Source organism: Solanum lycopersicum, chromosome 3 (assembly GCF_036512215.1).
Source record: "Solanum lycopersicum chromosome 3, SLM_r2.1".
In the NCBI taxonomy this organism is placed as follows: domain Eukaryota; kingdom Viridiplantae; phylum Streptophyta; class Magnoliopsida; order Solanales; family Solanaceae; genus Solanum; species Solanum lycopersicum.
In genome coordinates this window covers 62107347-62122188 of record NC_090802.1, presented here as the reverse complement: position 1 = coordinate 62122188, position 14842 = coordinate 62107347, and the positions used below count along the sequence as shown (strand labels likewise).

Genomic DNA, 14842 nt, shown 5'->3' with positions numbered 1-14842 from the left:
CCATGTGTATCCATCAAGGAAAAAACAATTAAATTGTTTTAATATATTTAAATAAAAAATAAATTATAAAGTCAGCTCATATATGCATGCTGAGTTTAACAATTATCAATTATTTATTTATAACATTTTGTTGAACCATTTTATTCTTCTTTCTCACTATAAAATAAAAAATTAATTGGTCATTGTAAACCTTGAGTTAACTTCCTTTTTTTTTTTTTAATGTTTCTTGGGAAAGCTGGTGGCTTATAATCTAATATAATTAAAAGAGATATATGTGGCACATAATCAATTAAGGAGAAAATAAAGTGGGTACTTGATCATATTTCATCGTAAAATTTAAAGAAAAAAAAAACTGTTTGTTAAGTGGAAAATATTGTTTATTGTTTTTCACAAATTTTTTAAAGTTCTAAAACTTTATGATCAAACATAAATTTTTGAAATTCAACTCGAATAAAAAGTGAAATTATTTTATATCTAGATGCTTCTCTGCTAAAAGTTTTTCTATTCCTAGAACTTAAAACCGATAATTTTAATTTTAATTTAAAAAATGAAAATTTTAATAAGCATAAAAATTCACATGCAAAAATCAATATGTGACTCTTACTCAAATTTATATATTTAAATATTTAATCGTAAACTCAATTATTATCGAACAATATCAATTTAAGATCTCCCCCAAGCAATGATCATGGATATCATTAATCATAACTTTGTCAAGATGGAGGAGACAGTCAAACATTTGCTTTGAATGAGTTTTATAAATTGTCTTTTTCTTTTTTCTGTCAATGTTTTTGTTTGAAAATTAAACCAACTAACAAATGGCTTTTTTATCATATATATACTAGTCTATTATGGCGATTTCCTCTGATAAAAATAATTTTTATTGATAATAAATATGCTTATTAATAAAAAAAAATAGTTTTTTATTAATATTAGATAATATTAGTTAATTGTCATTATATCTAATATTAGTATAGGCTTTAAGAAAATTTATAAAGATGGTTAATTGCTTTTAAAAAAATAAATATATTTAATACTAATAAAACTATTATCATTAATTAATTATTGTTAAAAGTCATTTAGAATGGTAAATGCCTCATGTATTTCTGAGTGTTACTATTATATATAACTTCATATATTTTAATATATGTGATATTATTTGATCTGATACGAAATTAATAAAAAAACTTTCAAAACTTTATGATCCAAATAAGTCATCAATTTTTAAGAAATTTCATGGCATGAAACACATTTATAAGTGACAGCTCACTTGTAAATATTTTAAGCAGAAAAATCAATATTACTATAATTCCACATACACACATTACATTGTTCAAAAAGATCGGCTTAACTTGTTTTATCAACAAATAGTAATTAGCACGATCTGATTAGATGTAAACCTTGCCAATTTATTCATTTAACACAATGTGGATCATAAATTATTACATTTTTTCAATTTGATATTAGAGTTTAATTAATTCAAATTACTCTTTATATGATTCATTTTTAAATCAGATTTCAAAATTGAAGGATCTTAAACGTCCACTACAAGCTATATTGATGATCACAAATTTCTTGGCGTATCACAAAATTATTATAGCCTCATAGTTTTTTTTTTTAATTTAGAATTATTGTTCACTCAACGAAAGACTAAGTTAACCCTTTTTTCTGACAATATGAAAAACAAATATTTAGGAATGTGACGAATACAATGGAATGTACACGTTTTCTCTATTATACCACCATAAATTCAAGGAAAAAAGGTCTGAAATATATCTGAACTTTAATCGAAATTGTTGTAGCAATATCAAACTTTGAAAATAACCTTTTACCCCTAGTGTATTTTAAAGCTATATATTTGTCCACGCGGATATAAAAAAATATTGCATAATTATAAATAATAATATGTCAACAAGGACACATATATACCTTTAAAATACACTATTAAATAGTGTAGAAGGTAGAAGGTTTTCCTTAAGGTTTGATATCATAATAACAATTCCGATCAAAGTTAAAGTATTTTTCAGACTCTTATCTCTAAATTAAAATTAATCAAACCAATGAAACTTGAATACTCAGAATATCACAAAAATAATTTTAAAAAAATAATGATACAAATATTAAAAATACACCATTTTTAACTAATTCGACATAACGCAAATAAAATTGTCGCAGAGAATGTCAGGAACACACGATTAAGACCAAAACAAATCTTTCTTCATTCTGAAGGTCAACGCGCCAGCCGCCTCTTGCGGAAGTTTGACTCAACTGAAATTATGAAGAAATTAGTGTTTGGGTTTGGGTGAGGGGTCATTTAAGTTCTAGAAATACTTAATAAATGTATTAAAAAAAAAATCATAAATATTATATCATAGTAAGTTACTGTATTGAAAGTGATTTTGGTCTTAACAGATTTACAAATTATTATTTTTTTTGTCTCATTTTATATGATGCTTTTCGTTTATGAGTGTTAAATAATTTAAATTTGATTGTATTTGTGTATGGAATTTTCAAAATTTTTGAAATAAAATTTATATTTTTATAAATTACGTAAAAAGTACTTTAAGTCACAGTAATAAATTAAAATGTCAAAAAAATCTATAAAAGAAATTACGATCAAAGATAGACTTATTTGAATTTTGAAAGGCGAAAAGTGTCATATAAAATGAGACAGAAGGAGTATAGTTTATTGCATCCTAAGGTTAAGCACAATCACTTCTAAACACGTGTTACACTAATTACCTATAAGAGAAATCTCAACATAAATTATCTTTTAATTTGAAAGGAGTTTTTAACTTTTTTATTTTTATTTTCAGAAATCTATTAATTCAAGAAATGAACCTCATTAATTTGGAAAATGAGTCTATTTTACTTGCTATAACAAATCATGAATAACATTAATTTAATAAATCTTTCATTAACAAAAATACCATCACAAAAAAGGAAAAATTGTATATAATAGCAAACTAATAATCTAAAATAAATGGAGTATGTAGGGTTTGATTTAATTGTGCTCCATAGCAAACGTTAGCTAAAGTTTGCCAGACATTTCTCTCCCCAAAATCTCGCTCGCCACTTGCCATTCTCGCTCGCCTCTCTCGCTTTATACACAGAAGTGTATAAATTCTGTTTCTGTTTTGTATAAAGCGAGAGAAAATTGTATATACACATGCAAAAATATATATCTTCGTGTTATATACTTAATTGTACAATTTACAAACATTTTACTTCAAATATTGCAGAGAAAAATGTCTACAAATTATACAATTGCGAATTATAGAATTGCAGTGAAATACAATTTTCTCTAACTTTATACAACAGAAGTGTATATATTGTGTTTCTGTTTTTGTATAAAGCAAAAGAAAAACATATCTCTTCTTGGTATACACTTATAATTATGCAATATACATACATTTTAATTCGATTCAATTGTATGCAAAACAAATTTTATAAAAAAATTGCAGCGAAATAGACAGCAAATTATACAATTGTGCATTATACAATTGCAGTGAAATAAGATAGCGAATTATACAATTTAGGCCAGCGAATTATACAATTGTATATGTATAGCGAATTATACAGTTTTATGTTTGCTATGAAGCACAATTATGCAAACTTTGTTATAGCATATAAATATAAATATTTTATTTGCTACATGTGAAAGTTGCCCTAAAAAAAATATGAACTCTATCGCCCCTTTTTTTTTTCTCCTTTCAAATGGTCAATTTGGGCGGCTTTTTATTTCCGAAAAAAGCTCTGGTCCTTCAAATTTCAAAATCCATCCAAAAAAAAAAAACAATACTTTTTTAACTACAAAACACACACAACAAAACAAACCCTTTTCAAATTTTTAATAATAAAGAAAACAAAAACTAGTACTACTTCATATAACCTATAGTATTAAATTATTCTTGCGTACGTGCATTTTTGTATTAAAAAGTTTGGTTTGGTCCATTTTTGCAGGCCCTCCCCTTCTGAAATTCAACTCCATTTTCCCATGTTTATTCTTTGCCACAGAGATATTGTTTCTGAACTACCAAAACCCCTTTTCTTAAACTTATTAGTAAAAATACCCTTTCTTTCTTGTTTTGCACAAATTTCTATAACAACAACAATTCATCTGTCGCACAACAGCAAAATAAAATAATATATAACAAATAGTACTGGAAGAAATCAAGATTCAAGATTGAGTTATGTCAGAAGAGGAATCTGATATTCTTCTTCTTCCTGTTGCATTATTCCATTTGTTGCTTCTAATCACTACTGGTAATTCTGAGTTTTTTCTCGACTCTTCAAGTCTGTTGGTTATTTTATGTGTTTTTTTTTTATAGATAATTTGTAATACTAAAGTTTTCGATTTTTATTTTATAGTTTGTGGAGAAACCCTGGAGAATGACAAGCAAGTGTTACTGAGTTACAAGGATTTTCTTGAACTGCAAAATCCGGTTAATAAAGGATACAGACATACAAAATGGAATGCTTCTGATTCCTCTCCATGTAGTTGGAGTGGAGTTTCTTGTGATGTTGATCGTGTTACTCGAATTGATCTCTCTGGTGATGGTTTAGCTGGGAATATGTTTAACAACTTCTCAGCTATGACAGAGTTGACATATATTGACCTGTCTATGAATACAATTGGAGGGTCTATTCCTGCAGACTTAGGCCAATGTAAAAACCTGAGGTTCTTGAATTTGTCTCATAATATTATTGATGGTGAGCTTAATTTGACTGGTTTGAACAATTTGCAAGTTCTTGATTTGACCATGAACAGGATTCATGGTGAGATCAGTCTAACTTTCCCTGGAATTTGTGATAGTTTGGTGGTTGCTAACATTTCGAATAACAATTTTACTGGTGAGATTGGAACTACTTTTGATCAGTGCTGGAATCTTAGGTATCTTGATCTGAGCTACAATAACTTGACTGGAGGATTGTCATTTGGTTTTGATAAGCTTAAGGAGTTTTCGGTGTCTAAAAACAAGTGTAATGGCTCTCTGCTTTCGTCGTTTTTCACTCCAAACTGCACCTTGCAGGTGTTGGATTTATCAGAAAATGGATTTGTTGGAGGAGTGCCTAAAGAGATATCGAATTGTAAGACGTTGGAGGACTTGAATTTGTCTGGAAATGACTTTTCAGGGCCAATTCCTGAGGAAATTGGATCAGTTACGAGTCTTCAAGCACTTTACTTGGGAAGCAACAATTTTTCAAGGGATATTCCAGAGAGTCTATTAAGTTTAAGTAACTTAGTGTTTCTTGATCTTAGTAGGAACAACTTCAGAGGAGAAATACAAGAAATTTTCAGGCAATTTACACAGGTAAAGTTTCTTCTGTTGCATGGTAATTCTTATACTGGAGGTATAGTTACCTCTGGAATTCCAAACTTAGTGAACCTTTCTCGATTGGACTTGAGCGATAACCAATTCTCCGGTCCATTGCCAGTTGAACTTTCTAAGATGAAAGGGTTGAAGTTTCTGATTCTTGCATACAACCACTTTAATGGAAGTATACCATCAGTATACGGAGACATTCCGACACTTCAGGCCCTTGATCTTTCATCTAATAAGTTAACTGGCTCAATACCACCAAGTTTAGGTAAGCTAAGCTCACTTTTGTGGTTGATGCTTGCTAACAATTCACTCACCGGTGGAATCCCACCCGAGTTGGGAAATTGCAGTAGCTTATTGTGGTTGAATCTTGCTAACAATCAACTTTCTGGTTCAATACCACCTCAGTTAGCAAGAATTGGCTCGAATCCTATGCCTACTTTCTTGTCGAATAGGGCTAAGGATAAGGTGACTGCTGGCTCAGGGGAATGCTTTGCTATGAAGAGATGGATACCAGCTGATTATCCTCCATTTAGCTTTGTATATCCTCTCCTTACCAGGAAGAATTGTAGAAGCCTATGGGATAAGTTGCTCAAAGGGTATGGTTTATTTCCAGTGTGTGAACCGGGTAGTAATGTTCGTTCAAATCAGATATCAGGCTATCTTCAACTTAGTATGAACAAATTTTCTGGTGGGATCCCTCCTGAAATTGGCAGCATGCAGAATTTCAGTATGCTTCATTTGGGTGTAAATGAATTCGGTGGCACGTTCCCTTCAGAGATTGGAAAAATGCAGCTAGTAGTCCTTAATGTTTCACAAAACAGAATATCTGGTGAGATTCCAAGCCAGATTGGCAACATTAAGTGCTTATTGAATCTTGATCTGTCCAGCAACAATTTCTCTGGTCTGTTCCCAGCTAGTTTTAGTAACTTGACTGATCTAAGCAAGTTCAATATCTCTTACAACGCGCACATCTATGGTACTATACCAGAAAATGGGCAGTTAGCCACATTTGAGAAGTCATCATATCTTGGCGTACCATTGCTGCACCTTCCACCTTTCATTGATAACACTACGAATAATGCTATAAACAAGGGTGGAAGTTTCAAAAGGCCAACAAAGGTTGGTACTGTTTTGGTATTCATGGCTTTGCTACTGGCTTTCCTAGTTTGTGGACTTATGTCACTTGTTGTCTGCCTCGTTCTAAAATCTCCGATAGATACACCAGGATACCTACTGGAGGACTCAAAGGGCCGACATGATCTTGCATCGAGTTCAGGTGCATCCTCCCCATGGTTGTCTAATGATGTTAAGGTTATCCGTTTGGACAGAACAAGCTTCACACATTCTGACATATTGAAGGCCACAGGCAGATTCTCGAATGACAGAATTATAGGGAAGGGAGGATTTGGGACAGTGTATCGCGGAGTCTTGCCTGATGGAAGGCAAGTGGCAGTGAAAAAGCTACAAAGAGAGGGAATTGAAGGGGAAAGAGAGTTTAGAGCTGAAATGGAAGTACTAAGTGGAAATGACTTTGGTTGGCATCCGAATCTTGTAACACTTTACGGTTGGTGCCTTAATGGATCAGAGAAATTGTTAGTCTATGAATACATGGGAGGTGGAAGCTTAGATGAGATCATCACAGATAGATCCAAATTCACATGGAAGAAACGAATCAACGTGGCAATTGATGTTGCACGTGCTTTGGTCTTCTTACACCACGAGTGCTACCCTTGTATAGTCCACAGAGACGTCAAGGCTAGCAACGTGCTACTAGACAAAGACGGAAGGGCAAGAGTCACAGATTTTGGCCTAGCTAGGGTCATGGATGCTGGAGATAGTCATGTTAGCACAATGGTTGCTGGTACAGTCGGGTACGTTGCACCAGAATATGGACAGACATGGCAAGCCACAACAAAAGGCGATGTCTACAGTTATGGTGTGCTAGCAATGGAGCTAGCCACAGGAAGACGCGCTGTTGATGGTGGCGAGGAATGTCTAGTTGAATGGGCGAGACGTGTGATGGGAGACGGAAGGCAAGGATTCACCAGAGCCATAATACCAGTTTCTCTTTTGGTATCAGGCCTAGCAGAAGGAGCAGAGGAATTATGTGAATTGCTTAGAATAGGAATAAGGTGCATTGCTGATATTCCTCATGCTAGGCCTAACATGAAGGAAGTATTGGATATGTTAATCGCGATTTCGCGCAGCCAAAGATCAGGATCCAGTCGTAGCACTTCTCCTTCATTTTGATCAATTTTTGTTACAAATTTACACAGCAAAGTGTCAATAGTTTTTTTGTTCTTTTTTACACATTTGTAACATACACACATATTACATTCTTCTTGTAAACAGTTCTTTTTTAGATTCTTTGTTTTGGCACTCTTGTTTTGTTAGGATCATAAGAGTTTAAATGTGAATCAACTTTTCAATATTTTTTGCTTTAGAGTTCATGTTCTGTAAATCGTAAAGATTTGTTATATACGACAATAAAACAACTCTACGTATCAAGCCTGATGTGGTAACCTCGACCTCGTTTTATAGTTTAAATTACACTTAATTATAGAGGAAATGAAATGTTAATCCAAGTAAAAGCAAGTGAAGGAGACCCACCAACCCACCTATAAGGCAAGTATAAAACAAAGTTATGTTATGGATTAGTGCATGATTATGGTGATTATCATCATAAATTTATAATTAATTATCTAGTACACGGAATTTGTTGTTAATTAATTATGTCATAATCAGGTCTTGTAATTGCCAAATTTTTTTATATAGTGGATGACTAAATGAGATGAAAATGAGCACTTGAAAAAAATACATGATTATTGTCCCCTTAATTCAAGATTATCTACTTATAACAGTAGCTAAATTAAATAAAATTTAATGACTTACAAATAACATGGTGGGTTTTGCCCAAACTGGAGTAATTATGAACATTTAAAGTGGATGTAGAAGCTTAATTAAGTTAGCACAAATTGGACGTACTATTATATTGCATTGAATTTTTTTACTAATTATAAAACACCATGTTTTTTTAATCAGAAAAATGATGGAAGGCATTAATAATTCTTTAAAGTGAAGTAGGGTATACATACTTATAGACTGATAACATTCCAACTTAACTCATGGACCACCAACTCATATTATCAATTGTGACAACAAATCGCAAAATACATGAGATATTGGGTATATAAATAAGCAAGTCTTATTATCAACAGGTTTTAAAGTCACGCAGACCTAAATTCAAAGTAGATAACATTATTAGGGGACACGTTTGATGGTAATGTCAAGAAAAATATGAAATCAAGTAAATTGTACCGGGTTGTGCTAACACAAACCACTAGAAGTGCCCACCAAAAAACCCAATGTTAAGTGGGCCTCTAACGGGCCGGACCAAACCAGATCAGACAGATTATGAGGACTAGGGGACCTGGGCCCGATAGATCGCCCTGGTTGTGAGCCTGGTACATCTCGTACATGAGTGAGCATGATATGGTACGATACGGTATTTAAAAGTTTCGATATCATAATTTTAATATTTGATTTTTAAAATTTGATATCATTATCATAGACAGATTATGAGGACTAGGGGACTTTGGCCCGCTAACCTAGTACATGGCTCATACCACCTACAGTAAAAGATTTAAAACTATTTTAAAATCGAAAACCTAGTGTATAAGAATAATCGAAAATGAAATTTCTTTCTATTTTGATAAAAATAGAGATTTAATTAGAATTCACTATACTATTCTATAGATTATAATCACAATTTCTTGGAGAAAAGGTGTGAGGTGAGGACGTGGCAGGGCCCAAATGCTCGTACTGACTTGTACCAAGTGCACAATTAACGCCTGATCATTTACTTGACAATAATACCCTTCATAATAATAGATCTCCATTTTTTTTTTTACTCCTAGTATTCTAGTAAAGTTACCATTCGAATTCTATGGGCTGTAGAAACTAAAATCTGAATGTTGATGATTAATTAAACATGATTAATGAAGACAGAATAATGGAGAATGCAATTCAGCGTGAGTTACAATTTAAACAGAAGATTGCTAATTTATTTCCAGATCATGATGCTATTGATGTTCTTCCCTTGGAGGTAGGTTTGTTACTTTGTGTTTCATTACATGTATCGATATTACATTGGTGATTAGACAGGATACGATGCAATTTCAGCTTATCAAAGATGGTGAGTTTAAATAGGAGCCAACGTAGTTTGCAGATTAGGATTAGGCCAGAAAGTTAGTAGGCAGTGGAGTGTTGTCTTGCTTTTTGACGGATTTAGGTTTGTTGGTGTCCGTCATAGCATTAGCCTTATTCTTCTACTAGTTTCTTGCTTTAAATATTTGTGATTATATGTTTGTACGTTTATTGTGTTTTGATTATAGCACTATTTTGTTGTTACTATTTTTCTTTTTTTGTTATCCTATTGTTAACTATTGAGCCGAGTCTTTTTTAGAAACTACTTCTCTACCTTAATGAGAGATAGGAGTAAAATTTGTGTACAAAGTTTTAAAGCTCTACTTGTGTGGTTTGATTTCACTTAGACAAACTCCATTTGTGTGATTTGATTTCACTAGGTTTATTATTGTCGTAATTGAGGGGAAGGGAAAATGGAGATAAGGCGGGGATTACTGGATTGAAGAATCGAACTCTCACCAAGAAGTTGAAAGTTCATGCATCAACTTAGCTACTAAGATTCGCGACCCTGTGCAATTTATCTATAACTGCTACTCATCAATACTTAACTATAATATGCTTGTCTTGAATGAGGAGATTAAGATTTGGGATTTACTCTGCATATATGATAATTCCTGTGATAGATTTGTCCTTCTAATAGAACATCATCGTAAGTTTTAGGTAAAACGATGGAAAGCTTTGATTTCGAAGAGAAACATATCCGCTGATGGAGGAACAGATTGCAGCCAAACAACAACAACCTGTAAATATGAATCTGATGATGAAATTAATGCTACAGGTAATTCATCTTCAATTTTCCTTTCTAGTTTTTTCACGCGTTAGTAGAACTAAGTTCTAAGACGATCAGACTAATATCTGCAGAATGTTACATTTATTTGCACGCATTGTATAGATTCATTGCTGATCTTTTAAGTTTACTCTCGTCATTCTGTCTAGGTAACATCTCAAGGAGCAACTCGAATGTAAGTGCTCACTGAATTGTGTGAGTTAACTTAAGTGTATCTGGTGTTCTGAGTGTCAAATGTTCAAAATCTAATAGAAACTTATCCAAGTTTTAGGTAAAAAGACGTAAAGCTTTGATTTCCAAGAACAATAAATCCGATGTTAGAGTAATTGATTGTGGTGCACCAACTTATATACACAAGGAAGTTTCTCAGGAAACGTTAAAACATTTGGAATCTGATGAACAAAGTAAGTAATAAGTACTGCTGAATGTTCCTGTTGCTCCTCTTTTAACAGTTGTTTTACATCCTGATAGGTATGATCATCAAGAGTATGACATCGCCACCACTTCCATCATTAACCCCTACGTATACTTCCTCACGTAGGAAGAGAAATGCAGAGTCCAGTAACTCTGGCTTTGTGTCACTTCAACAGCAGCATACACCAAACGTAATGCACTACTGTAAAGACTGTGAAGTTTACTGCTCTGGAGATCTATGTTACGAGCTTCACTTGAGAGGTAACAAGCACAAGGTAAAACTGCAATGCCGGGGATGTTCAAGTGTCAGCGGGAAAAACAAGCAGGCTATAAGATGTGACTTGTGTGAAATTTACTGCCAGGACGAAAATTTATTAAAGATGCACCTTAAAGGTCAGAAACACAAGGCTAAACAGCACGGAAAGAAGATGAAAGATGAGAAAAGGCAACTATTGTGGTGTGAATTATGTCAAGTTCCATGCATGAATGAAGATAATTTCATATCACACCGCAATGGGAAAAAGCACCGGAGACAACTGTGTGTTCTTGAGGAGCTGAAGAAAGCTGAACCTCGAGGACTCTATCATGCCTAATTTTGGATCCACACAACAGAAGGTGAACTGCGGAAGCTTGCCAACAGATTGTTAAATTTCTTAGATGATTGAAAACATATTACACAGTAACAACTAAGCAAAAAAAGCTGATGCAATATTGTTCCAAGTACTAGTTTTACCGGTGTTAAATCACATTTTAGTTACTGCATTTTACTAAGTTTTGTTTTTGCTTCTTACATTAATCTGATTATATGTAAGTAGTAATTATAAGAAACAAAAAGGTGAATATTCTTAATAAGTATACATTTGATTAAACACTATACACTATATAATAATCTAGACTTAGACTAATTTTATCCTTTGAGAAATTGTATGCTTATTTGCTAACATAGAGACAAGTACCTAATTTTGATTTAAATTATCGTGCTTTATATCAAATAACCTCTTTCTCTTAAAATAAATAAATATTGTGTCTAATGAAATATTAAATCAACATAATTTGGATAAAACAATTTTGCCAGATTGTGTGCATTAATCTACCGCTCTTTCCTTAATCAGAGATTTTCGATCTGAGCCTTAAAAATAAAAATATTTTTTAACACAAAATCTTTCCCTCCGAATGAACTCCTACATAATATAAATCAAAATAATCGATCTATTATACGAATATCGTGAAACAAAAAAGGGACTAAAATTTCTTTGCCCTTACTTTTCTGTCGGATGTCTTTAAAAAAGTGAGATGCTGTCGTCCGGTCTGTAGCTTATGACTTATCTAAGCCCAGCCCACACTTACCTTTTCTCTTTTTGGGCCCAATGGTGGACTCAAAAGTTTTTTTTTTAAAAAAAAAAAAAACTCTTCTTTTAGTACCAAGTTTATGTCCAACTCTCATTGGCACCTTTTTTTTTTCTTTAGAATTTTTTTTAGAATTTCTTCTATCGAGTTCTCGATTTCAAAATGATGTGAGATTTTTTTTAAGAGATTTAAAAAATAATTTGATGATAAATTAATAAATTATAATTATATCTTTTCATTTAGAGATATGATTTCTGTTATAAAATAAATGATAGTAATTAACTAGAAAATTGTTTACTTGGGCAAGAGAGTGAGCTACAGTATGTGATGATACTACTTGGGCACCAAGTTTTGATATTTAACTTGGAATTAGGGGTGAGTCCCTTTGAAGAGTTACATAGATATTCATCTTATATTTTACAACAAATTCATATTTATTTTTTACTTATGATTGTTTTGAATTCTTAGTTATTAACTTATTTTATAAGATGTCAATATTTTTGTTAGAAAGATCAATTCTACTAATTTAAGTGCATGGTTTATTTTCTTACTTTTCTTTTATTAAAATTTTAAGTTGATGTTTCTTTTTTCGTTGTGATGTATAAACATATTTTTAAATTATTTCAGTTGATATTTATGTGTAGGAAGTGTATAATTACATATTTAAATTTGTATAAAATTAAATAAATAAATATATATATATATATATATATATATATATATATATATATATATTAAATTATTTCAGTTGATATTTATGTGTAGGAAGTGTATAATTACATATTTAAATTTGTATAAAATTAAATAAGTATATATATATATATATATATTATACATGACAATTCATCTGGGATATTCCTTTTGTCCCTTTGTAAGCGTCTTGACTTTTTATTTGTCATTTTTGACAAATTAAGACAAAAAATAGTTTTACCTATTATACGCTCAATTTATTTAGAGAGCTAATACTTTTGAAAAAGGTAAAACCTCTTTAATGAGTAAATTGATTTTGAAAGTCTATCAATTAATTAATATGAATAATATGATAAATTTACTATATCAATTATTATTTTCTGAATAAGAGTGTCGTGTAAAAAAGTGAAAGTAAATAAGGATAGAGAGGGTACTGAACTAGCTTTTGTTATTACTTAAAAAAAACCTCTAAGGTAATTTTTTGTTACCAAGATTAGGATATTAATTTCGATGTATTTTTGTGTTTTAGTTATTGATATTAGCAAAAATCCATATAAATTTAGTACCAAAATCCTATATCCCAAGATTATATTAAGCTAGGATATGCTCTTCTTATTTTTTCGAAACAAATGATTACGTGGAGAATGTTGCATTTTCTTTGCCTTAAGTTACAATTCTAATTTAGATTAAGTTAGTGATTAGTGGATCACTAATCATTGACCAGATGAATTGATTATTCGTGATTATGACAAGCTGTGATTAAATTACATATAGTATTCTTATTCAATAATGCTAACAACTATTTAGAACTATATATTATATAATAATAATAATAATAATATGGATGTTGATTTATCATCTCTTAATTGACAGTTGATACAACTACCAACATTTCCTATATTTTAAATTTCTTAATGCTACTCTTTTTTGGGTTGATAATATGAATTATTTTACTTCATTAGGCTAACTTATGATTCTTTAAGGAATTGTCATAGCATTATTAACTCAATTTATGCTGATTAGGCTAACTTTTTCAAGCTCTTTTATTGGTTTAGCATATGATTAAATAAAATTAGCTACAAGTCTTAATAGTTCTATTCTATATTGATTTATGACAGGTGTAGATTTAGGGTATCGGGTGTGAATTTTTGAAAATTTTGTATGTATATTGAAAAATTTATTATTAAATATATTAGCAAAAGTAATTGTTAATAAAACAATCACTTGATCCAAGAATAGTGAATTCCGTTGGACATATTTAAAGAAATTTTTCCTTTTCTTTTTAATTTGAGATTATTGAAAACTCATAAACTTCTTGAATTTGTCTAACGTGTATGGCTGTCAAGATCACTCGTCGTAGATAATTGTACATCCAATCCATATAAAGTGGTCTCATGAACTGATTGTATCGATTGAGACAATACAAGTTCAACCAAGATTTGCTTCTTCGGAATGTCATCGACCAACATATTGTGACGATTTTTGACTTGAACTACAGTACGAATCGAAATAAGTCAAGTTAACAAATAAGTGAATTTTTAACTCATCTAAAAGTTAAAAAACTAATTAAACGAAAAGATGAATTATAACACACTTCATCTAATTTTAATTAAGTTATTTTAATCTCTTTGTTATTTTATTTTATAATATAAATTGATCGATAGAAAGTAGTTTAAGAGCTTATTTATTTTTGTTTTAATAGATTTGAATGCTATCTACATGAAATTTTTTAATATGCGAACTCGATAATTCATGAGCTTCTCTTGATTCTTTATTACAATATAATTTGTTTAAAGTGAATTGAATTTTTTAACTAAAAATTATGTTTAAAAAGGATTTATGTCACCATATTTCTTAATAATGATGATACCATAAGAAATACATTGGTATAAACAATGCTTAATAATAAAATTATTTTAAACCTCAAATGCACACTGCTTTTAGGAATTCTTCTAAACTAATACGATTGCAACTTTTGATAATAACTTTTTTCTGCATCTCTTGACTATATTGATCAAAAAAATCATAAGAAAATTTTGACAAACTTAAATACATTTTTATTTACTTATTT

General features: G+C 31.0%; 2 protein-coding genes across 3 annotated transcripts; both read left to right on the top strand.

Moving 5' to 3' along the window:
- The first annotated feature begins 3808 nt into the window (after positions 1-3808).
- On the top strand, positions 3809-7758 carry LOC101255483 (probable LRR receptor-like serine/threonine-protein kinase At1g74360). Its single transcript, XM_004235921.4, has 2 exons — positions 3809-4266; positions 4372-7758. The coding sequence occupies exons 1-2, from the start codon at positions 4194-4196 to the stop codon at positions 7575-7577; spliced, it is 3279 nt and encodes a 1092-aa protein (XP_004235969.1). The 5' UTR covers positions 3809-4193; the 3' UTR covers positions 7578-7758.
- Positions 7759-9224: 1466 nt separating this feature from the next.
- On the top strand, positions 9225-12220 carry LOC104646589 (uncharacterized). Of its 2 annotated transcripts, XM_010320523.4 has the most exons (5): positions 9226-9432; positions 10194-10311; positions 10470-10495; positions 10592-10724; positions 10792-12220. In XM_010320523.4, the coding sequence occupies exons 1-5, from the start codon at positions 9319-9321 to the stop codon at positions 11325-11327; spliced, it is 927 nt and encodes a 308-aa protein (XP_010318825.3). In that variant the 5' UTR covers positions 9226-9318; the 3' UTR covers positions 11328-12220. The 2 variants fall into 2 exon arrangements, with proteins under 2 accessions (XP_025885907.1, XP_010318825.3); XM_026030122.2 differs by lacking the exons at positions 10470-10495; positions 10592-10724 and having other exon boundaries at positions 9225-9432.
- Positions 12221-14842: the final 2622 nt, after the last annotated feature.

What these genes read in the sequence shown, in the direction of transcription:
- LOC101255483 (XM_004235921.4), top strand. Translation starts at nt 4,194, where the DNA reads ATGTCAGAAGAGGAATCTGATATTCTTCTTCTTCCTGTTGCATTATTC. An exon ending in GTTGCTTCTAATCACTACTG is followed by an intron (nt 4,267 to 4,371) that starts GTAATTCTGAGT and finishes TTTATTTTATAG; the next exon opens with TTTGTGGAGAAACCCTGGAG.
- LOC104646589 (XM_010320523.4), top strand. Translation starts at nt 9,319, where the DNA reads ATGATTAATGAAGACAGAATAATGGAGAATGCAATTCAGCGTGAGTTA. An exon ending in TTGATGTTCTTCCCTTGGAG is followed by an intron (nt 9,433 to 10,193) that starts GTAGGTTTGTTA and finishes CGTAAGTTTTAG; the next exon opens with GTAAAACGATGGAAAGCTTT. An exon ending in TCTCAAGGAGCAACTCGAAT is followed by an intron (nt 10,496 to 10,591) that starts GTAAGTGCTCAC and finishes TCCAAGTTTTAG; the next exon opens with GTAAAAAGACGTAAAGCTTT.